Source organism: Mesocricetus auratus, unplaced genomic scaffold (genome assembly GCF_017639785.1).
Source record: "Mesocricetus auratus isolate SY011 unplaced genomic scaffold, BCM_Maur_2.0 Super-Scaffold_100011, whole genome shotgun sequence".
Taxonomy (NCBI): domain Eukaryota; kingdom Metazoa; phylum Chordata; class Mammalia; order Rodentia; family Cricetidae; genus Mesocricetus; species Mesocricetus auratus.
The window spans coordinates 44694090-44716766 of record NW_024429195.1 but is presented as its reverse complement, the minus strand read 5'-3'; the positions used below and the strand labels follow the sequence as shown (position 1 = coordinate 44716766).

At 49.2% G+C, this 22677-nt stretch overlaps 2 protein-coding genes across 3 annotated transcripts; one reads left to right on the top strand and one right to left on the bottom strand.

Annotated features, from left to right (window-relative positions):
- Nucleotides 1-175: 175 nt before the first annotated feature.
- Ddit3 (DNA damage inducible transcript 3) lies at nucleotides 176-6539 on the top strand. 2 transcript variants are annotated; one of them, XM_040754758.1, is made up of 4 exons: nucleotides 176-282; nucleotides 3344-3391; nucleotides 5147-5304; nucleotides 6003-6539. In XM_040754758.1, exons 3-4 carry the CDS (start codon nucleotides 5167-5169, stop codon nucleotides 6366-6368), a joined length of 504 nt encoding a protein of 167 aa, XP_040610692.1. In that variant the 5' UTR covers nucleotides 176-282; nucleotides 3344-3391; nucleotides 5147-5166; the 3' UTR covers nucleotides 6369-6539. The 2 variants fall into 2 exon arrangements, with proteins under 2 accessions (XP_040610692.1, XP_040610691.1); XM_040754757.1 differs by lacking the exon at nucleotides 176-282 and adding an exon at nucleotides 877-1009.
- Nucleotides 6481-22606, bottom strand: Mars1 (methionyl-tRNA synthetase 1). Its single transcript, XM_040754756.1, is given in 23 exon segments — nucleotides 6481-6695; nucleotides 6775-6867; nucleotides 6959-6982; nucleotides 7167-7238; nucleotides 7749-7935; nucleotides 8020-8124; nucleotides 8206-8309; nucleotides 8311-8338; nucleotides 9192-9405; nucleotides 9852-9969; nucleotides 10062-10157; nucleotides 10296-10466; nucleotides 11408-11482; nucleotides 15066-15267; nucleotides 16107-16310; nucleotides 16523-16639; nucleotides 19944-20050; nucleotides 20172-20344; nucleotides 20576-20651; nucleotides 21241-21375; nucleotides 21454-21532; nucleotides 21690-21780; nucleotides 22449-22606. Coding segments are annotated over 23 exon segments (2727 nt in total). The 5' UTR covers nucleotides 22558-22606; the 3' UTR covers nucleotides 6481-6548.
- Between the last annotated feature and the right edge of the window lie 71 nt (nucleotides 22607-22677).

Genomic DNA, 22677 nt, shown 5'->3' with positions numbered 1-22677 from the left:
CCCAGTTCCTGCTATAGGTCATGACCCCCAGACTCCTAGAGGCCAGCTGCTCAGCGGGAGTCACAGGACTTGCTGTCGGGGAGAAGGGAAAGGGTGGGCGCCGAGCAGGGGTGGGATAAGTAGGGAGTGGGACTCGGGTGCACGCTACAAAGAACTGGAATTGTGGCGTGCAATGGGCGACTCAGAAACAAACGCCAAAGGTGCTCCCCCGAAACAAACGGGTGGACTACCATGGAAATGCCAGGACCTCAGCCTCTGGGAAGCGTTACGAGGTTAAAAGAGGTGAGACCCCTTCTAAAAGGCTGGAGAAGATGTCAGTCCAGGTGGGACTAAAGGAAACTTTAGCGCGGTTCCAGGGCCTCGCACGCATTAGCTGGGAGGGGCCGGGGAAGCTGGGAGTCTGGATGGAGGAGCAAGGTGGAGGTGACGGAGGTGGGTGGGCAGAGCCGCAGCTCCTGGGCAGACAAGTTCAGGAAGGACAGCCGTTGGGGCCGTTGGATACTGGGAGCTGGCGCTCCGCCCTCTTCCCTCTCACCCCCCCCCGCACCTCCCACCACCATCGGCGGCCCCTGCGCGTGGGCGCGCGCGCAGACACCGGTTGCCAAACATTGCATCATCCCCACCTCCGTCATCCCTCCCTTGCATTTTCCTTCGCCCGCCTGCACGCGCGCGCTTGCGCGCGCGCATGACTCACCTCCTCCGTGGAGCCTCGTGACCCAAAGCCACTTCCGGGTCCAAGACAACGTAGGCTCTCCAGCCAGAGGGCGTGGCCGCGGGGCTCCTGAGTGGCGGATGTGATTGGTGGGGCGGGGCCAGTGCCAGCGTGCCGCTTTCTGATTGGCAGGCTCCTGGGCCCCGCCCCAGGAGGAGGGGACAGATCCGCGTAAAATATCTTCACGCGGCGCTCCAGAGGTCAGTAGCGTGAGTCTCACACTTCGGTTATATCATGTTGAAGATGAACGGGTGGCAGCGACAGAGCCAAAATAAAAGCCGGGACCTGAGGAGCGAGGCGAGTACCGACGCCATTTACCCCTTCCCTCCCCATCCTCGCCAGCATGGCTAGTCCATAAAGTTGGGGGCGACTGCTCTGGAGGATGTAGCCCCACCCCTTTCATAGTGGCCCTGTAGACGGAGGGAGGGATGATGAAGGCGGGGAATCCCCGACCCTGGAGTGGTGTTTACATGACCCCTCTTCAGAGATTGCATCATCGTTCCCCTGCCTCGTTGGTCTGTGCCGTTAGGCAGAGGGACTCCAGTTGTCCTCCCGAGATCCATCCTCCTCCTCTGTACGACGAACTGCGGGCCATCTTAGGCCTGTCCAGGAGAAGGCGGGGCAGCAGGACACACCCCCATATAGAGGATTCTGGCATTTCCACAGCTTCATTACCCCCGGCTCTCCGAAGCGTCTGGGGAGCCAGCATAGTCACCTTAGTCGCTGACCCTAAGGTTCGAGAGAATCCTAAAACTGACAGACTTTTGCGGGGGGGGGAGGGGGGAGCTGGTGGGAGGAGCACAGATGGGTTTTCTCTTATTTCCCCATAGGCTTCTATACAAGAGAGCAGCCCGGATCTTTAACCGTGGGACATTGTTTGGGCTCTCTCCAGGGTCTTGTGCTGCTCGCAGGATTGAGTTCTGTCTCTTTCCCCAGTCCGCGCCTCACTAATCTCTGTAACCATTGCGTCAGGCCAGCCCACTGTTTGTCTCTGCGCCCTCTGACCTGGGGCTCCACTGCTGATGAAAGCCAGGCCTCACACACTGGAAGACCGAGGGAGTTTCCCCTAGAGGACAGCTCTGCAGAGAAACACTCAGGGCAATATTGCATCTCCAGTCCCTAGAGATGGGCAGCACTCGCTATCCATTCTCTGTAAGGGAAATTGGAGGAGTGGCTTTTTCCCTATTCATTCCTAACAAATGCTTAATAAACATCAACTGTGTGCCAAGCATTTGAGGACCCAGGATATATTAGGAGCAAAAGATAAAACTGCTCTCAATTCAGCCTACATTTCTGCAGAAAGCAAGAGCTGACAAATAGAGAGTGCTCGGGATTGTGGGTAATCAGGATTTGCCTCACTGGGGTTTAAAATAAAAGATCCAGAGAAGGCAAGCCTGTGAGCCATGCAGATAGAGTGAACGAGCTTTCCAAAAGGAACGGTGGGAGCAGAAGGGTTAAGATAAAGCATGCCTGGTACAACAGGACAATGGGCTGGATGGGAGTGAACATGAGAGGGAAACCACTGGAGAGATCAGGGCAGAGGAATGAAATAAGGCCCAGTGTCATGGCATATGTATTTAATTCCAACACTCAGACAGGGGCAGGCAAATCTGAGTTAGGAAGCAGCCAGGGCTACATAGTGAGACCTTGACTCAATAAATGAATACAAAAATAAAGGGATGGGGATGTAGCTCGATGGTAGACTGCTTGCCTAGTTTATAGAGGGCTCTATGGTCAACCCCCAAATGTGAAACTAAAGTAATAGAACAGAAATGGGGGATCTCGCCGGGCATTGGTGGCACATGCCTTTAATCCCAGCACTGGGAAGGCAGAGGCAGGCAGATCTTTGTGAGTTCGAGGCCAGCATGGTCTACAGAGCAAGTTCCAGAACAGCCTCCAAAACAATACAGAGAAACCCTGTCTCAAAAAAAGAAAAAGAAAGAAATGGGGGAATCTCACTATAGTATGGCGAATGTCTTTAATCCCAGCACTCAGGAGGCAGAGGCAGGTGGATCTCTGTGAGTTCAAGGCCAGCCTGGTCTACAGAGTTAGTTCCAGGACCCTGTCTTGAAAGAGAGAGGAAATACTAGGCTTTAGGGAAGAAAGAAAATACTCAGGCTTTAGGTACTAACAAGATGCATTAAAGCTGCCCGTTCTACACTGAGTTGTGGGGTTAGAGGAGGAAGCAAGGACACCTTGGAAAGAAAAGACCAGCAGGAGAGTGTTGTAAATGTCTATCAGGCATTGGAGATTGGCGTATAGCAAGTGCCACTCTATTTTTCTCTTCCCTGTAGTGCAGCCCTCACTCTGGCAGATTTGAGGTCTAGCTGGAATTTAGAGAAAGCTTAGTTGGCTGGGACTTTGCTATTATGTAATCAGGACAAATGTCAGAAACTAAAAATAAAATCAAGCTTGCTTCTGTCCTTGAAATTGGCGTATACTTGTGTGTGTGTGTGCACAAAAAAAATTACAGCCTGGTCTACAGAGCTAGTTTTAGGACAGCCAGAGTTACACCCTGTCTTGAAAAAAAAAAAGGGGGGGACTAGAGAAGGAGCAATGAGTAAAAGGCTAGAGGTAAAGAACCTGTTTCCTTGTCTTCAAACAGTAAACATGTATCTCTGTTCTCCACAGTGTTCCAGAAGGAAGTGTATCTTCATACATCACCATACCTGAAAGCAGGTAAACTTCACTAACTCCCTTCTCAAAGTCAACTCCCAGGGCTGCTCAGGGAGGCTTTTCTGAGACAGTAGTTAAGATTTTATTTCAGCAAGCTTTTGCTGTCAGACTGTGTCTTTATCTCACCCCATTAACAATATTTTTAGAGCATTTCCCAATGAAAGTAGGCTCTCATAGCCAGTCTCAACAATGGCAATTGGTTTGTCTTTACGATTCACAGTCCATACCAAGGTTAGACAAACCCCAAGGACCTTTTGCCCAAGCTTCCCACACAAGAGAAAGGAACACAAATGGCTTGGTAATTGTTCCTGGAATTCACCAGTTTTCCCAAGTGAGTTGAATACTTCTACTGTAATCTTCTACTGTAATCCCGTAAGACTATATATGCATAGCCAAGTGTAATGTCTCATTCCTGTAATCTCAGAATTTGAGAGGCAGAGGCAAGAGGTTCATAAAGTTGAAGGCCAGCCTGAGCTATCTATAGTAAGACCTTATCTCAATAAAATGTATGCTCTTAGGAGCTGGAGACATGGCTTGGTGGTTAAGAGCACTAGCTGCTCTTGTAGAGGACCCAGGTTCAAATCCCAGCACCCCCATGGCAGCTTAAAACCAATTATGACTCTAGTTCCCAGGGAACTCATTCCCTCATCTGGCTTCTGTGTTTACCAGGAACACACACAGCACAAACATACATGCAGGCACTTACACATACGTATACACAGTCAAGTAAATACATCTTTGAAAAAAGAATGTATGTTCAGGCTAGACTGAGGGTATAGTTCAGTATTTGGGTATGAGGCACTGGGTTTGATTGATCCCCAAGAGCACACACAAAAATGTATTTCATGTTTTTTTTTTAGTCCTGGTAGTGTGGTATATTAGCGTAAATACAAGGCTCTGTTTCAATTCCTAGCACAACAAATAATGACAAAACGAAAACAAAAATGGAAGTAGAGGCTGAAGAGAAGATTCATCAGTGATGCACACTTGCTCTTCCAGTAGACCTGAACTGGGTTCTGGTATCCACATTGGTGGCTCACAACTGCTGAACTCCAGCTCCAGGAGACCTAGGCCTCTGGCCTCACAGACACTGCACTCATATGGGCATATGCATACACATAAAACAAGCTTTTTATAGAGACTAGGTTGTAGAAAGATTACTAAGTAACATTTTATTTATATTTATTGATTTTAGGGGTGTTTATTATTTTGGTTTTCATTTCTCTGTGTAGCCCTGTCTATACCATTACCTGAGTCTGTAGACCAGGCTGGCCTCAAACTCAGCGATCCTGCTGCCTCAGCCTCCAGAGTGCTGGGATTAAACACCACTGCCTGGTGGCAGGTCTCGCTTTTTTTAATTACATTTATTTTGTGTTGTGGGATGCTAGCCATAGTGTACATGGATCATTTCTGGGAGTCAGTTCTTTTCCCTTACTAGGTGACTTTGGTGAACGCAAACCCCCATTGCTAGGTTTGGTTGGTGGCAGGCACTTCTAGTTATTCAGCCATTTCCCGTCCCTACATTTACTTTCTGTGCTGCCTGTGTGCAGTGGTGTGTATGTGGAGGTCAGAGGACACCTGTGGGAGTTGGTTTTCCCCCACCCATCCCCTGCCAATGTGACTTCCAAGGATTGACAGTCCATGCCCCTACCTGACCCACAAGTCTAGTAAATTTTAAATCCAGTGTTTTAAAACAGGAATGAGATTGGCTCACCGACCGTGACAAGAAGAACCTTTACCCTGTGTGTTCTTTTCTAGAACCCAGTCCAACTACAGACATGGCAGCTGAGTCCCTGCCATTCACCTTGGAGACGGTGTCCAGCTGGGAGCTGGAAGCGTGGTATGAGGATCTGCAGGAGGTGCTGTCCTCGGATGAAAATGGGGGTCCCTATAGCTCATCCCTTGGAAAGGAAGAGGTGAGTGAGAATACTAGTCTTTTTTTTGTTGTTTTTTTGTTTTTTTTTCGAGACAGGGTTTCTCTGTGGCTTTGGAGGCTGTCCTGGAACTAGCTCTTGTAGACCAGGCTGGTCTCGAACTCACAGAGATCCGCCTGCCTCTGCCTCCCGAGTGCGCCACCAACGCCCGTCGAGAATACTAGACTTAAAATGGGCAAGCAGGGGGCTGGAGAGGTGGCTCAGTGGTTAAGAGCAGTGACTGATCTTTCAGAGGACCCCGGTTCAATTCCCAGCACCCACGTGACAGCTAAAAACTGTCTATAACTCTAAGATCTGACACTCTCACACAGACATACATGTAGGCAAAACATCAATGTATATAATAAAATAAGAGTAAATAAATTTTTAAAGGGCAATGGTACACAGTGTGTACCATTCAACGTCTCCAGTCCCCTCAGGCCATAAGCTTCATACCTGTTTGGTCACCTCATCCATCAGCATTTGTATCTGCTGTGGCCCAGCTGCTGTAATCCCTGGTGCACACCTGTAATCCCAGCAGTTGCCAAATGGGGGCAAGAGGCTCAGTTCATGGCCAGCCTTAGCTTGGTGAGTTTGAGTCTAGCCTGTTTCAAAGCACAAGCAATAAACCCCACAAAACTGGAGAGTATGTTCGCCTCTCCACAACTAATACCTATCGCCCTTTCTCCACTTCCTTAAAGGGGGAGTCAAAAACCTTCACTACCCTAGACCCTGCATCCCTAGCTTGGCTGACTGAGGAGCCGGGGCCAGCAGAGGTCACAAGCAGCTCCCAGAGCCCCCACTCTCCAGATTCCAGTCAGAGCTGTATGGCTCAGGAGGAAGAGGAAGATCAAGGACGAACCAGGAAACGGAAACAGAGTGGTCAGTGCCCAGCCCGGGCTGGGAAGCAGCGCATGAAGGAGAAAGAACAGGAGAACGAGAGGAAAGTGGCTCAGCTAGCTGAGGAGAACGAGCGGCTCAAGCAGGAAATCGAGCGCCTGACCAGAGAGGTAGAGGCCACTCGTCGCGCTCTGATCGACCGCATGGTAAATCTGCAACAAGTATGAACAATTGGGACTATCATTCCCCAACTTGAGTGACATCCTGTCTCTCCTGGACCATCATGTCAATGCCAAGGATGCTGGGTAGGGAGAACAAAGGTCTCAGCTTGTGTGTATATATATTGTAGATTCTTTATTATTTTATTGTCTGTACCCGGTAAAGTGACTTTGTATAAACATGGCCTCTCACTTTTTCTTCTTGCCTTTAGGAGTTTCAATGGGTTTCCCCTCAGCCAAAGCCAACTGTTTCTTTAGATCCAAGAGTTTAGTCACCTGTGCAGCAACCTGGTTCTTGTCTGCCTTTTGTGCTTTCAGTTCTCGGACTATATTGCCCTGAGAGAGGAATAGGAGATGAGGGGACCACAGTGTACCATTCAACATCTCCAGTCCCCTCAGGCCATAAGCTTCATACCTGTTTGGTCACCTCATCCATCAGCATTTGTATCTGCTGTGGCCCAGCTGCTGTAACTTCCTCCACAACTGCTGGCTTGGGGGATCCTTTAGCCTGGAGAAGAGCAGTAGAATTACTACTTGCTGCCATAAATCCCTCTGGCATCCAGTTTTACACAACAGCTCAGAGAAAATGGTTAGGTTACCTTTAACTCCAAGGACTCTGCTAGCTAAGATGGGAAAGAAAAGCCCAAGTGAGGAAGCAGTGAGGCCATAGGTGGGAGGGATGAGTGAGGGAGACTTGGAGATTAAGGTGGACGGAGACCAAAGGTGGAAGAGATGAGTGGAGGCAACTTGGGGAGATTAGGGTGGCGCTGACATGTTTGCAGGGAAGGCACAGTCTAGCTTTCTTACCTGACCTCCTCCAAAGCGCTGCCTCAAACTTTCAATCTGGTCATTTTCCAGTTTTTGGAACAAAGGACTGACCTGGGGAAACACATGCCAGAATCAATCAATCACTGATAACTCTACCACACCAGAGACCCCACCCTTCCTGACACTGAGAGATCCCAGTTGTTTTACAAGAAATAGGAGTGGAACACTGAGCAAGTATCTGGCAGCTTTAGCAGAGTGGGAAGCAAATGGATACTGAGAACACAGAGGGTTAGGTTAGTGAATACGTTTGTCATCTAGTGTCAGAGAAAATGGCTGTGAACACCAAGACGTGGTCATCGTGGTCACCGTCAACTGTTTGTGTAAGTGCCACTCCCTGGCTTCTGGTATGAACAGCAATAAGGATACACAGGCAGTTCTGTACCTTTCCTAGGATACACGGGCAGTTCTGTACCTTTCATAGGAAGCCTGAGTGCAGAACTGGGGAAGGACTTTAGAACAGCTGGGTTAGGGTTAGGTTAGCCAGAGATGTTTAGGTCAAAGGCAGCACTGTAAAAATAAGAACTTTAATAGGCTATCTCCATCAAGATTAATAAGACCTACTGTGCCAATTTGATGACCTGCTGGTAAGGTACAAATGAAGTTTGTGGCAAGGATGCGGCAGGCTGGAGGTGGAAGCTGTAGCTGAGTCTGGATGGTGGCGCTAACTGTGGGCATGTAAGGCTGGAGCATGACAGATAGCAAGGCAGCTATGTTTACTGCCACACCTGTCACTGTGCCTGCCCGCTGCCTGAGGAAAAAGAGAGAAGTCAAAGCCACCAAGAAGACAGCATGTCATGTGATCTTTATAGCCAGTCATAGCTCCTGAACACACCTGTCCACTCCACTTCCTTTAATCCGTTTCCAGGGCTCATTCACTTGAATGTATTGGTTGCCATGTCGAGATATAGTAAGGATACTGCGCAAGGCATCTCGGATCCTGGGAAGGGAGGAGGCAAAGTACATGGACTGCCAACCGTAGCAGCACACCACTATCATAACTGTGCTGGAAGTTACTTACCGAACCTTTTCCAGCAGCTGGTGATAGTGCTGGAGTTCCCAGGAGATGTGGGCCAGCAGGCGTCTGTCATCCTGGGTAAGCACCATCTCAGGCACGCAGCCCCCCGAAAAACTTAGACACAAACATGCCAGCCCTTGGGGGGGGGGGGGGAGAAAAGACAAAGTTATTGCCCAGTTTCCTGAGAGAAATTTCATCCGACTTCCATAGCTCTTCAAGCTTGGGCCAGCCAGATGGCTCAGCAGATAAAGGGTGCCTCCAAGCCCGATGACTTGAGTTCAGTCCCTGGAATTCACATGGTGGAAGGAAGAACTGACTCAGAGGCTTACGCTGGTTTTCACTGCACAGTCGACCTCACACACAAACAGAAAATAGATGTCAAAAATAAAAACCAGACTTCATCCTTGCGGCATTCTTGTGCAAGTCCAACTATTCTTGACCCCTCAAACTAGCAGTAAAGCTTAAATTCTGCATTCTCTCTCTCCTAAAAACATGATTCTGCAAGCAAAAAAATAATTCATTTTTAGAGGTACATATTCAAGCCGCGTGTGGTGGCCCACGCCTTTAATCCCAGCACTAGCACTCAGGAGGCAGAGGCAAGAGGATCTCTTGAGTTTGAGGCCACTCTGATGTACAGGGTGAGTTCCAGGACAGCCTCCAAAGCCACAGAGAAACCCTATCTCAGAAAAACCAAACCAAACAAAGAAATACATATTGAGAGTTACCGAATTGAAGTATATTATAAGCTAACAGATACTCTAATGAAGGCTGCTAAATGTGGATAAGGGTTGGGTTAAACGCCCAGCACTCTGAAGACTCTCTGGCTAACCACCTATCTACAGCTAAGGTGCCTCAAGAATACAGTTCAGTGTGTGGCCTGGCAGCCAGTTCCAATCCACAGGAGCAACTTCCCCACTTCCCTTCCTGTCAGCCCTCCCCCACTTAGTTCTCCTCATACTGTGTGGATCTTTCCTCCAGGTCCTTCCTACCTGTTGATGAAGTTACCCAGGTTGTTAAGCAGCTCAGAATTGTTTTTAATCATCATGTCTGTCCAGGAGAAGGCACTGTCCTGGCCCTCAGGCCGAATGTACAGCAGATAAAAGCGCCAGATGTCAGCAGGGATCCCTGTATCCTGGGCCATGTCTCCAAAAACTCCTACCCCCCGGCTCTTGGAGAATTTCCCATCCTCGTAATTCAGGTACTCTGCACAGAAGAGAAGGGTCCAGAATCCATCCTTCTTCACCCACTGCAGATTTCCCCTTCGCTTACACAGGTAACGGAGCTCCATGCCCCCATTCTGGACTCTTTCTCTGCTTATAATAGTTTTTTTAAAGATATATTTATGCCGGGCTTTGATGGCGCACGCCTTTAATCCCAGCAGTCGGGAGGCAGAGGCAGGCGGATCTCTGTGAGTTCGAGGCCAGCCTGGTCTACAAAGTGACTTCCAGGACAGCCTCCAAAGCCACAGAGAAACCCTGTCTCGACAAACCAAAAAAAAAAAAAATGTTCTTGCTTTCCTCTTTTGGACAGAACTCCCATGCTTTTAATTACTTCCTGTTTCATGTCAAGTCCTAAACTAAGACCTCCCCAGGCTCTTGCCAGTGCCGCCTCAGGCCTGATCCTCCCGTGTGCACTGACAGGCTGCCCACCTGTAGCAATGAGGTTCTTCACTAAGGTGTAGTTGTCCTCAGCTCCTAGGGCTGAACAAGGAAAGACTAAGCCATGGAAGGGAACGTTGTCTTTCGCCATGAACTGATAAAGGTCCACCTAGGAGAATACATTGGAAGAGATTGTCTGAACCTTCTAACTCTACGCCTCTTACATGCCCTGTCCCCACAGACAGGCTGAGGCCTGCTTACTTGTTCTGGATTCTTCCACCATCTCTCCCACTGGTCTGTATAGTTGGCTGTGATGGACAGGTAGCCAATGGTGGCGTCAAACCAGACATAAAATACCTTGGAAGGAAACAAACAGGAATGGATCCAAAGTCTCAGGCTGAGAGGAACACCACAGACCTTATAACCAGCTAGCCCATGGCAACCCTGAAGCTGAGTAACTTTACACGTAGGGACTAAGGGATAAAGGATATTTACCTTGTCCTCAAAACCTTCCAAAGGCACAGGCGTTCCCCACTTGAGGTCTCTGGTTATGCATCGTGGCTTGAGGCCATCTCGAAGCCAAGAACGAATAATAAACCGTGCATTGGGTGTCCAGTCACTGCCAGGCAATGTCTTCCCCAGCCAGTCTTCCAGTCGCTTTTCCAACTGAGATAACAGAAACGGAGGGGAGGGAGGGGGGCAGGACTGTCTCAAACAGGGCTGGCACCAAGGTGAGTCCAAACAGTTTCTAGACAGGGTTTCATATCAACAATGTGCTTGTTTACTTTTATTTATTTTGGTTTTTCGAGACAGGGTTTCTCTGTGGCTTTGGAGGCTGTCCTGGAACTAGCTCTTGTAGACCAGGCTGGCCTCGAACTCACAGGGATCCGCCTGCCTCTGTCTCCTGAGCGCTGGGATTAAAGGCGTGCGCCACTGCCCGGCTTGTTTATTTTATCATCTTCTGAAATACAGTCTTCCTATGATGTAGCTCAGGCTGGCCCCCTGGCTCTCCAGATGGACTGCTTCAGCCTCCTCAGTGTTGAGGAGCTGGGACTAACAGCATGCAGTCACCACACCCAGCTTGTGCCGGTTCCCCCAAAACCGGCTGTTGAATATAATGACTTGAACGCACCAGGCAAGAGCTCCACCATAAGTTTTGTTCCCCAGCTGGGAATTGAACTCAAGGCCTCTGGAAGAACAGTCAGTGCTTCTAACCTCTGAGCTATTTCTCCAGTCCTGTTCCCCAGCTGTTTAAATGTTTACTAGAAATAAAAATACTCTTCAGAGGGGCTGGAGAGATGGCTCAGAGGTTAAGAGCACTGATTCTTCTTCCAGGGGTCCTGAGTTCAATACCCAGCAACCACATGGTGGCTCACAACCATCTACAATTCAATCTGTCTGGTGCCCTCTTCTGGCATGTAGGCAGAACACTGTATATGTAATAAATAAATCTTAAAAAAAACTCTTCAGAGGGTCAAGTTTAGTTCTCAGCACCCACACTACCTACAACTGCAGCTCCAGGAGATCTGATGTCCTCTTGTGTCCTCCTTGGGCACCTACACAGACACAGACACACACGAGAAACAAACAAACAAACACTAACTTACCTTAGGTAAGTCCAGAAACAGGTGCCGAGAGGACCTCACCACGGGGCGTGACCGGCAGACTTTGCACTGCGGCTTCTGTAAAGGAAAATCCCAAAGATGGTAGAGTCCTGGTGGGAGCTGCAGGACTGAGGTGAGGGAAACTGTGGGCAAGCTGAGGGCATGATTAGCATCACAGCTCACCCCAGTCCATCCCCCCATACGTGGCCTCCTTGCAACACAGACTTATGTCTGCACACTGTAACATCTATCTGTTCCTGAGACTCAGGTCTCTGAGCTCACTCCATAGCAGACAGCCATTCTCAGCACAGGCTGGCTACAGAGCACCGTAGTGTACTCAGCGTGCAAGGGGAAAAGTGGAAGACACACCCCTCTCTTGGAGGTTAAGGAAAAGGTGGCGGGCCTTTGTAAAGCCAAATGGCAAGGAACAACAGACACTGAGAAACAACAGCAGAAGGGATTAACAGGTGAAGCCGATGAGTGGGCGCCTCCTGGTGAGTTCTGATCCAAGCTTCTTCGGTTTGGGTTGGCTTTTTGAGACAGGGTCTCTCTAGGTAGCTCTGGTTGTCCCAGAACTCAGTATGTAGACCAGGCTGAATCTGGTCTACGTCCAGAGACTCACCGGCCTCTGCCTCCCCAGTGCCTGGACTGGAGGAATGCCCAACTCTTTATTGTTTATGAGACAGGTCTCAAAAGCCTGAGGATGACCTCAAATCCCAGACCCCTCACACCTACCTCCTGAGGATGACCTCAAATCCCAGACCCCTCACACCTACTTCCTGAGGATGACTTCAAATCCCAGACCCCTCACACCTACTTCCTGAGGATGACCTCAAATCCCAGATCCCCTCACACCTACTTCCTGAGGATGACCTCAAATTCCAGATCCCCTCACACCTACTTCCTGAGGATGACCTCATATTCCAGATCCCCTCACACCTACTTCCTGAGAATGACCTCAAATCCCAGACCCCTCACACCTACCTCCTGAGGCTGGAACTGCAGGTGTGCACTACACTGCGTGGCTGAGCTAAGGGGGCTTGTTTTGATGTATTTATCTTGTGTGAGTGTGAACTCATGAAGGTCAGAGGAGCACTTTTTGAGATTCTGCTTTCCCTCCCACCATATGGGGTTCTGGGTTGCCAGGCTTGGCAACATTAAATGCTTTTACCTGCTCAGCCATCCTGCCAACCCTGACCCGAGGCCCTGAAGATGAAGCACAGTAACTGTCTCATGATATCTCTTCTGAAGTCCACTCTATTCCAACTGCTTCCTAAGACATCTACAGACATCTCAGCTTAGCAAAAGCACCTTGAGCTCCATGTCTCATTCTCTTAACCTTGCCTATGTCCACCATGGCACTACCATCCACCCATGCCCATCTTCCCATTGCCTATTACTAGGGCCAAAATCAAGATCTCACTCATGTTAGCCAACTATTCTACCACTAATCTACACCTCCAACACAAGTCGAGGACCTCAAGCCATCCATTACCCCAAAGCCATTATTTCCCCGTTTTTTTTTTAAGATTTATTTATTTATTACACATATAGTGTTTTTCCAGAAGAGGGCACCAGATTGAATTGTAGATGGTTGTGAGCCACCATGTGGTTGCTGGGAATTGAACTCAGGACCTCTGGAAGAGCAGTCAGTGCTCTTAACCTCTGAGCCATCTCTCCAGCCCTTCCCCGTTTCTTTGTACTAGTGACCTGGTATAGACTAGTTTAACATCATTTTTTTGTAGTCCAGCCTCCAGAGCTGTCTTCTCCTCACTCCTTTTATCCGTCCCATCAGTTTTTCACACACCAGCTTCCCACTTAGCTAGAGTAGTATCTGAACTTCCCCAAAGTCCCCATGTGAGATAAAGGCCTATCTTGTCCATTCCCTCATTCCCAGTCTATAACCGCCTATTAAAAAGACTCAACAACATTTGTTACATAACCAGATAGTATGTAAATCAACAAACGAGCAAACTTAGACTAGAAGTCAGAAGTATTTATGAGAAAAAGAACAATCTGCCAGGTGTGGAGACACACACCTTTAATCCTAATACTTGGGAGCTAAAGGCAGGCGCATTTCTGGAGGCCAGCCTGGACACACAGCAAGTTCTAGGATAGCCAGAATTACATAGAGAGACCCTGTCTCAAAAAGAAAAATGAGAGAAAATAAGAGTCATCTGAATGGGGGGGGGGGTTAGGGGGAGGGCACGAGAGTGGGGGAGGGAAAGGGAGAGGGACCTGGAACTGACTTGTGAAGCAACCTTGTTTCTTATCTAAATTTAAACTGAAAAATAATAAAAAGAAAAAAAAGTCATCTGAATCAGCACTATCAGACAGCCTAAAGTTCAAACCAACCTGTCTGTGTCCCAGCACCAAGTAACCACAGAGTGACTGCCTACACAGAAATTAGCAAAAGATCTTAGTTATTACAAACCCTGGCACACATGCTGACACACACATTTTTTTTTTCAAGACAGGCTTTCTCTGTAGCTTCGGAGACTGTCCTGGAACTAGTTCTTGTAGACCAGGCTGGTCTCAAACCCACAGAGATCCACCTGCCTCTGCCTCCCAAGTGCTGGGATTAAAGTATTTGATGAGAGCTCCATGCCAGTCAGGATACAATGAAATCCTGATTCAAAATAAATAAAATAAAAATTTTGAATGGACAGTGCCCTTTAAAAATAGTAAGTATGCCGAGAAGCTTCGGGGATGGCTAAAATCCAATGTCTCTGATGCGGTGTCTCAAAGCACCCGAATCATTTATGGAGGTTCTGTGATTGGAGCAACCTGGGAAGAGCTGGCAAGCCAGCCTGATGTGGACGGCTTTCTTGGGGTGGTGCTTCCCTCAAGCCTGAGTTTGTGGACATCACCAATGCCAAACAATAAGCACCAGCCTCCTCCCCAATCCTCCGCTAGGCCAGGACTAGGCTGTCCAGGAGCTTAGGCACTGCTCCCATCAGCCGAGTGCTTCTGATGTCATCTGCCCCGTGTTGTATCCTAATCCACACTGTACCTTCCCAAACCTTTTACACCTCCCTATAATGGTTGGGACCAGGCCAACCCTTTACCACTTACAATGAATGAAATAATGTCACCTATTTCACCAAGACGCCTTCCTGGCTGGGGGAGCTGAAGGAGGGGAACTAACTCTGTCCCTTCAGGCCCTTGCAAGGGCAGGAGAGTAAAGTCACCTTCCTTTTCCTTCTCAGCATTCACTAAGGCCAGCATCCTCTTGTTCTAAGGCCTGGGATGTCCCCTCTCCCATAGTGCCGAAGCCCTAGTACTGTGTTTACGTTTAAGGGAAATAAACACCTGGCCCTAAAAAAACTAGTAAGTGTGCACAACAGGGCCCACGGCTCCAATGGCACAGTGAGAGGGTCCCTGCCCATCAGAGCCCACGGCTCCCGCTGAACAGATACATAGTTGTTTCCTTTGGGGTCCCTTGAGCTCTTCCTCTTTTTTTTAAGATTTTATTTATTATGTGTACAGTGTTCTATCTGCATGTACCCCTGCAAGCCAGAAGAGGGCACCAGATCTCATTACAGATAAAATCAGTTTTGAGCCATCACGTGGTCCCTGGGAGGGGACTCAGGTCCTCTGGAAGAGCAGCCAGTGCTCTTAACCTCTGAGCCATCTCTCCAGCCCACTCTTCCTTTCTTACCTTGAGTTCAATGGCATTGATGAGCTTGCCACACTTGTCACACTGGTCACCTCGGGCCTCTTCATAGCCACAGAAGGGACACACACCTTCCACAAAGCGGTCAGCCAGGAAGCGCGCACACTGCTCACAGCGCAGCTGCTCGACAGTATCTTGCAGCACGAAACCCCGTGTCAGCAACCTCTGGAAGATGTCCTGGGTGATTCTAGCAAGGTCAGCAAGCAGGGGATGAGAAAGTAGAGCCAGGAGCATGGGCCCCTCCCCCTTCCTTTGCTGCTCTAGCCAAAGACCCAAACTCGTCAGGCAGAAGACCTCCCAGGATGAAGGCTACCTATTCCTAATTAGAGCCTCCTGGATGAGCCCAGAGCTCTCATAGTTCTAATGTCCACACTTCACACTACTTGACTCTATAGTTACGTGTTCTTTTGTTTTGCTTTCATTTGGTTTTGAGGTAGGTGTCACACAGCTGGCACTGACCACCATTTTGAACTCCTGGTCTTCCTCTGCCTCTCCAATGCTGCAATTACAAGCAGGTGACCATACCCAGCCTAGTCTTCCATGTTTGTATTCAGCACCATCCACTCACTGTCTATCTGTCTGCAGCCTCCATGAGGACTTTACCAGCCAGAGGAAGAATGGACTATGTGCTAGAAATATACATAGGCAGGGACTGTTTTCAACTACAAGGTGGGCTTGGTGGCAAACACCTATAATCCCAACCTTTGCAAATCTTAGGCCAGAGGAGTCCCACAAGTTTGAGACCAGTTTAGGCTGCACAGTTAGACCCTGCCTTACAAGAGTCCTTGGCAGCCAGAGAAGGGAAAGCCTAGGTGAATAGCAGGGATGTCCTTTCTCTTCCCTTCCCAAGGTGTTCCTTCAGACCCCAGCCCTGTGTGGTCCTCTGTAAACAAGATTTCAGGGCAATGTTCAGAACCCAAGCTCAGGAGTTAGTCCCTAGTCTGCCACCCTGGTCCTGTCTCTGGTTTCCTCATTTCCCCTAGTCTTAGCTTTCAGTCTGTTCCTGCCTCATTTTCGGGAACCTACTTGGTCTGGTGTGGAGTGGTGGTCCGACCAAAAGTATCGAAAGAGATACCAAACCAGCGGTAGATGTCAGCGTGGATGGCATGGTATTTGTCGCAGATTTCCTGTGGGGTAAGACCCTCTTCCATAGCCTTGGTCTCTGTCGCTGTACCATACTCATCTGTACCACACAGATAGAGGGTGTTCCACTGGCGCAGGCGACAGTACCTACAGGGACATACGGTGATTAAGGGAGGATTCCTCCAGCCCCTCCATGTCTCCCCAATTTCCTCCAGCCCCCTCCATGTCACCCCAATTTCCTCCAGCCCCTCCATGTCTCCCCAATTTCCTCCAGCCCCCTCCATGTCACCCCAATTTCCTCCAGCCCCTCCATGTCTCCCCATTCCCTCGGGTCCCACTGCCCCCCTCACTGGCCCCACCTTGCAAAGACATCAGCACTGAGCACACAGCCAATGATGTTCCCGAGATGGGGGACATTGTTGACATAAGGGAGGGCACTTGTTATGAGCACATTCCTCTCTCCAGCCACAGGCAACCTGGCAAAAAAGAAGAAACAGAATCGTCTACTGCAGAGATGCAGTATCATGAAAACAAAAGACTAAATCTAGAATACTGACAGACTAAATCAAGGTGCCTCAGATGCAAGTCTGTCCCTGCAGGGATCCACAGAGCTATAACCCTAGAGTTGCTGGTAGGGGCTGCCTAGTCAGTCAGCTTCATGCACTGCTTCAGTAGAGCATATACCAACAGCTTCCTCTCTCTCTCACGATTCCCTCAGGACGTGTCTGCCTATCATTCACTGTTCCCTTCCCAGTACCGACCTCTTCTTACCAAGTTCTGTGTCACTAGGACCCTCAGTCATACCTGAAACCACTACACCTGTTTTTTTTTTTCAAAACAGGGTTTCTCTGTGACTTTGGAGGCTGTCCTGGAACTAGCTCTTGTAGACCAGACTGGTCTCAGACTCACAGAGATCCACCTGCCTCTGCCTCCCAAGTGCTGGGATTAAAGGCATGTGCCACCACCGCCCAACCCCATTACAGTTTGTTATTCCCACATAGAGGTAGAGACAGGGGACCCTGGGACAAGCTGATTAGATAGACTGGCCAGAACCAGAAAGAAAACTCCAGCGTCAGGGTCAGCAGCAGACCCTGAGGTCTCAGTAAACAAAATCAAGAATGGTCAAGGAAAAGGCCCCCCCACACACACACACACACATGCACGCACGCACGCAAGCACACCTTCGTGCCTGCACAACCAATACTATCTTCAGATGCGATCACTTCTCCAAAACCATTTCTAGTCATGCCCCTCAATCCGCTGACTGAAGTCACACATCACCCTTTTTAATGCTTTACTGCCCTTGACAGCCAGCTGTACACATTCCCACTCCCACCTCCCCACTGCAAGCATTTCACCAAAGCTCCTGTCAACTCTCCAAAACTTTTCATTATAATCACTGACCCTGATTCCCCCACCTGTTCTTCCCAGTTGACGGCAGACAGCAATCACACAGTCTACCTCCTGCAGGGCACACTGCACAGCTGACTTCCTCCACAATCAGTAATTCCTCCTGCATTTCTTGACCTTTCTTCCCAAAACTGAATCCCATTACATCTTCTGCAGGGATCTTTCCCTAACCACTGGCCCTGCTGTCTTTGCTGCAACCTAAGTCCTCTCAGACTCTGAACTAAATTGTGTAGACTCTTTAAACTTCTCTCTTATCATGGGCATGCCAGCTACTGTGACAAACACGGACAAGTACACCCTGGGTTCGGACTATCATCCAGTCATCCCCCCTACTCCTAGGGATACTCCCAACATCTAGTGCACTACTGACGTCAAAGACAGTACCAAACTCCACAGATACTAGCTTCACCTATGTTAGTAAACTAGGCACAGCTTATACACAGTGTCAATAAATAGCAACAATGTAACAGTCCTAACAACAGGCCATAAAAAAAGTTACTTAAAACTCATGAATGGCCAGGAAGTGGTGTTGCCTGCCTTTAATTCCAGTATTTGGGAGGAGACAGAGGAGAACGGACCTCTGAGGTCAAAAGTGAGTTCCAAGACAGTCAGGGCTACTTGTGGATGGATTATCTCTGGAACTTTTCCTTTTAAAATTTTCAGACCTGGGCAAAACTTCGGCAGGCAGAAACTACAGAGAAGGAACTTGGTGTGTAACTGTGGACTGGGTTAGTACAGTGGTACAAGCAGAACTACAGAGAAGGAACCTGGTGTGTACCTGGGTTAGTATAGTGGTAGAGAACACAGCAGGGGCTTGAGGAAAAACAGTCGAAGGATACACATCCACTGCAGTATGTTTACATCTGCCTTCTCCCTCACACATAACCCACGCAGTAGTAAGACAACTTAATTTGCTTATGAAGTCTATCTGTACAGTACAGAAGACTGAACCTACAGCCTCATGCCAGGTGACTCCTCTTCTGTTTAGGCAGTTAGCCATGTCAGCCAATACAAACATGTAAAAAGTTTATCTCTTGGCACACATGGTGGCACACATCTCTAATCCTAGCACTTGGAGGCAGAGACCGAGCCCTGTGAGTTCCAAACCAGTATGGTCTACACCTTGAGTCCCAGGCCAGCCAAGGTTATACCTTTTCTCAAAGGGGATGGAGGATGGAGAGATAGGTGAGTGGTTAGTGTTTGCTGCTCTTTCAGAGGACCTGGGTTTAACTCCCAGCACCCACACAGTGGCTCATACTGTAACTCCAGTTCCAGGACATCAGAGGTCTCTTCTGACCTCCACACACATGCATGTGGTATATATAGTCAAAACACTCAGACAGGAAAACTTTTTGGAGTGGTGCAGGCATGCCACAGCACACATATGGAAATCAGAGGGCAACTGTGTAGGGTCCATCTTCTCTTTCCACCTTTACACGGGTTCTGGGAGTCAAACTCGGAACATCAGGCCTGTGCAAAAAAGTGGCTTGCCCACCAAGCCATCCTGCTGGTCCCTGACCTAGTAACACTTTTTAAGAGAGGCCTAGCTGTCTATGGCCACACCACACTGAACATGCTCCACCTTGTCTGCTCTCAGAAGCTAAGCAGGGTCAGGACTGGTTAGCACTTGGATAGGAGAAGAGAGGTCTAGCTTGGTAAGTGATGCACTTCTGTCATCCCTGCACTCAGGAGAGAGGCAAGAGAATAGAGAGTTCAATGTCATTTTCATTTGAGGCCAGATTGGGCTAAAACATATTTTAAAACAGAGGGGTCAGCCGGGCGTTGGTGGCGCACACCTTTGATCCCAGCACTCGGGAGGCAGAGGCAGGCAGATCTCTGTGAGTTCGAGGCCAGCCTGGTCTACAGAGTGAGTTCCAGGACAGCCTCCAAAGCCACAGAGAAACCCTGTCTCGAAAAACCAAAAAAAAAAAAAAAAAAAAAAACAGAAGGGTCAGCCAGGTGGTGCTGGTGGTGCTGGCGCACGCCTTTAGTCCCATCACTTTCAAGGCAGAGGCAGGTGGATCTCTGTGAATTCAAGGACAGCCTGGTCTATAGAGCGAGTTCCAGGACAGGCTCCCAAAGCTTCACAGAGAAACCCTGTCTTGGAAAAAACAAAACAAACAAACAATCCCCCCCAAAACAAACAACAAATAAAAAGAGAAGTTTTTGGTTCCATGATTTTTTTTCCTCACAGTGCTCTATTCTTTTCCTTCATAGAACTTACTTAAAGTTCACAAATACTTAACTGTTGGGTAATTTTGGGAACACCTTTCTACCCTGCTGGAATCAACATTCCATGAGTAAAGGTGCCTGCTGCTTCCCCAGCAACAATTTCCAGTTCTGAAACCAACCCCATTCTTGTCTACTCACACTGGATGCTGCTGGGGCTGAAGTGGCGGCAAGCTTCCCACACCCTTTTCCCAAGCAGTCACAGCCATGAGGATGTCCTCTTCTGACAGGGTAGCCAGCTCCTCCTCCTATGAAGAACGCATGAGGGCCCAGGTCAGAAAAACTCACTTCCTGCTCTCTAACAACTAAGCAGGCGGCCACAATCAACATCAGCCCCCTCGCCACCCCCTAGCTCCGCCTGTTCCAAACCTCAGGTTCATTGCTGATAGCCCTCCCCTCAGGAAGGCAGGGCTGAGGCTGCTTTTGGAGGTAGGGGCGCAGAGCCAGGACACCCTGCTGTTTCAGCACAGTCTCTGCAGCTCTCTGACATGGCTCCTGGGTACTCAGTGTCTGGAACCAGCTTTGTAGGGCGCTCAGTTCCTCTGTAGGCACAGCAAAAAGAAAAGACAAAGGAGATCAAGACTGGGCAGGCTGGAGTGCACCTCCTCTCCTTTGGTAGTTTCTTAAGGTACTGTCCCTAGCTCCTCCCATAGGCATATTCTGCTAGTTTCCCTGCCAAACTGTACCTATGAGTAAATACTCAATTTCCATTGCTCTATAGCCCTGTACCGAGCTCCTGGGATTGGGGATGAAGTAACATGTACAGTTCTTACCAGGGAGGTAATTTGGGTCTTGCAGTAACGGATATAGTGCTCCCCACAAAACAATGTCAGCGAGAGATTCTGTGTCCTGTTGGAGAAAGAGAAAAGTACACAGTTGAAGCATTCATGCGTTTCCCAGTAGTAATAGTGAATGTTTGCTTCTTTTTAAAGTAAAGTCTCACATAGCTTTAGCAGGTCTTGAACCTATGTAGCCAAAGATGACTTTGAACTTCTGATCCTCCTGCTTCTGCTTCCCAAGGGCTAGGAGAACAGGTGTGTGCCACCATATCCGGTGTTTACTTTCTATGTGCAAAGTACTAGGTGAGACAACGTATGTTTTCTAACATAACCCTCACAATAACTCTAAATAAGGCAGGAACTATTACTTCCAATTCACAAAGAAAAAAAAATCAAGTATTAGTTGTGACTTGCCTTTAATCCTACCACTTGGGAAACAGGCAGAGGCAGAGGATCTCTTGAGTTCCAGGCCAGCCTGGTCTATAGATCAAGTTCCAAACCAGCCAAGACTACACAGAGGAAAATAATAAGGATTACAAATTTAAGGGATGTGTCAAGGTTACACTGCTAATAATTGGTCATTGGGGTCTGAATACCATGTTCCCGCTTAAGTCCTATACCATAAGCCTTCCACAAACCACATACCAGGACCAACTCACCCCAACCAGGAATGGACAGTGTTGACGACTTAAGCTGTGATCAAGGTGAGTCAGAGCTCTCCGAAGTGGGCCGAGTATGTCTTCCCCTTTCTTGCCTTGAACCACTAAACAGTGCAGCGCAGCAGCCAAAACCGGCTAAGATGCAGGGAACAAGGGTCAGGATGTTCATGCAGAGGAAGACAGCCTGCCTCCCTCCCTGGCTCTGAATCCCACCTGAAGCTCTGTCGCCTCCCACTCTAGCCACTGATTGGTAAGGTCATCTTGCTCCCAGCCAGATAACAGAAAAAAATACCTGTCCAGGGAGAGAACAGAAGTTAAAACTGAAGGGTTCCTTTGTGTAGTTCATGTAGGAACCCTTGCTGAAACAGTGTTTGCAAATAAGGTCACCAAAAGGTCAGTGAAGCCCGCTAGGATCCAGCCACCTCCCCACACCAAGAACCAGTACTGACCGGCAGATTGCACTGGTGGAGAAGAGGTAGTTGCCGCTGTCTAGCTGCAAGACGGGGACCTTAGGTCGGCTCAGGAATGGCACCACACACTCTTGAGACAGGGGAAAATGAGTGTAAACGAGGGTAAGAAAGGAAATTACTTGACAACTTTACATTTTCGAAGACAGCAGCGCTAAGAGGGGGTGGGTCTGGAGTATGCTAGCGAGGCCAGCAAATGTTCAGTTGAGACGGCCAACTGGAAACAACAGGTGTAGTCAACACAGAGGAGATAGTATATAGGGTAGCGCTCCGGCCAAGAACCGGAACTGATCTGAGGCCACAACGGGAGAACAGCACTTAGAGGATCTGACAACTCTTTAAAGTCACCCAAAAAGTTGGCTGGGAGTAAGAACAGGTAAACGCGAAGGTCCGTGTGTGCACGTCTGTACCGAGGTCCCAGAAGAGGAGGACGGGGTCCCCGGGGGGAAAAAAAGGACGAAAGAGTAGGTGGAGATTCTCAGGAGCGAACGGGTTGGAGGCAACTGCATGACAGCTGGGAGAGCTCAAGAAGACGGCGGACTGGGAGGGGTCCTGGGAGAGTCTTGAGGATAGTTAAGGGAAGCAACTTATGAAAGAGGGATAGAGGAAAGAGAAGGGGATGGAGTGACCAAAAATAACGGAGCGTGATTGGGGGACGGGCACCGGAGCCCGGCGGACATGAGTGAGATGAACGCCGGCCGGCCGCCCTCACCCTCCGCCCACCAGGAGCAACTCGAGTACCTTCGGGGCCTACGGTGCTGATGAGCAGCTCCGCTCGGCCCCGGGCCCTCGCGGCCGCAGCCAGCACTGGCAGGCTCCCCGGGGAGCCCTCGCTCACGAACAGCCTCATCTCGCCTCGGAGCCCACGCTGATGCAACCGGAACCGGCCTCCCGCCGCCGGGTCAGGCCGCCGCTGCTAAGCATCTCGGGAAATGGAGTTCCGGGTCCCGACGCTAGCAGCCGGCTCCCG

What these genes read in the sequence shown, in the direction of transcription:
- Ddit3 (XM_040754758.1), top strand. Translation starts at nt 5,167, where the DNA reads ATGGCAGCTGAGTCCCTGCCATTCACCTTGGAGACGGTGTCCAGCTGG. An exon ending in CATCCCTTGGAAAGGAAGAG is followed by an intron (nt 5,305 to 6,002) that starts GTGAGTGAGAAT and finishes ACTTCCTTAAAG; the next exon opens with GGGGAGTCAAAAACCTTCAC.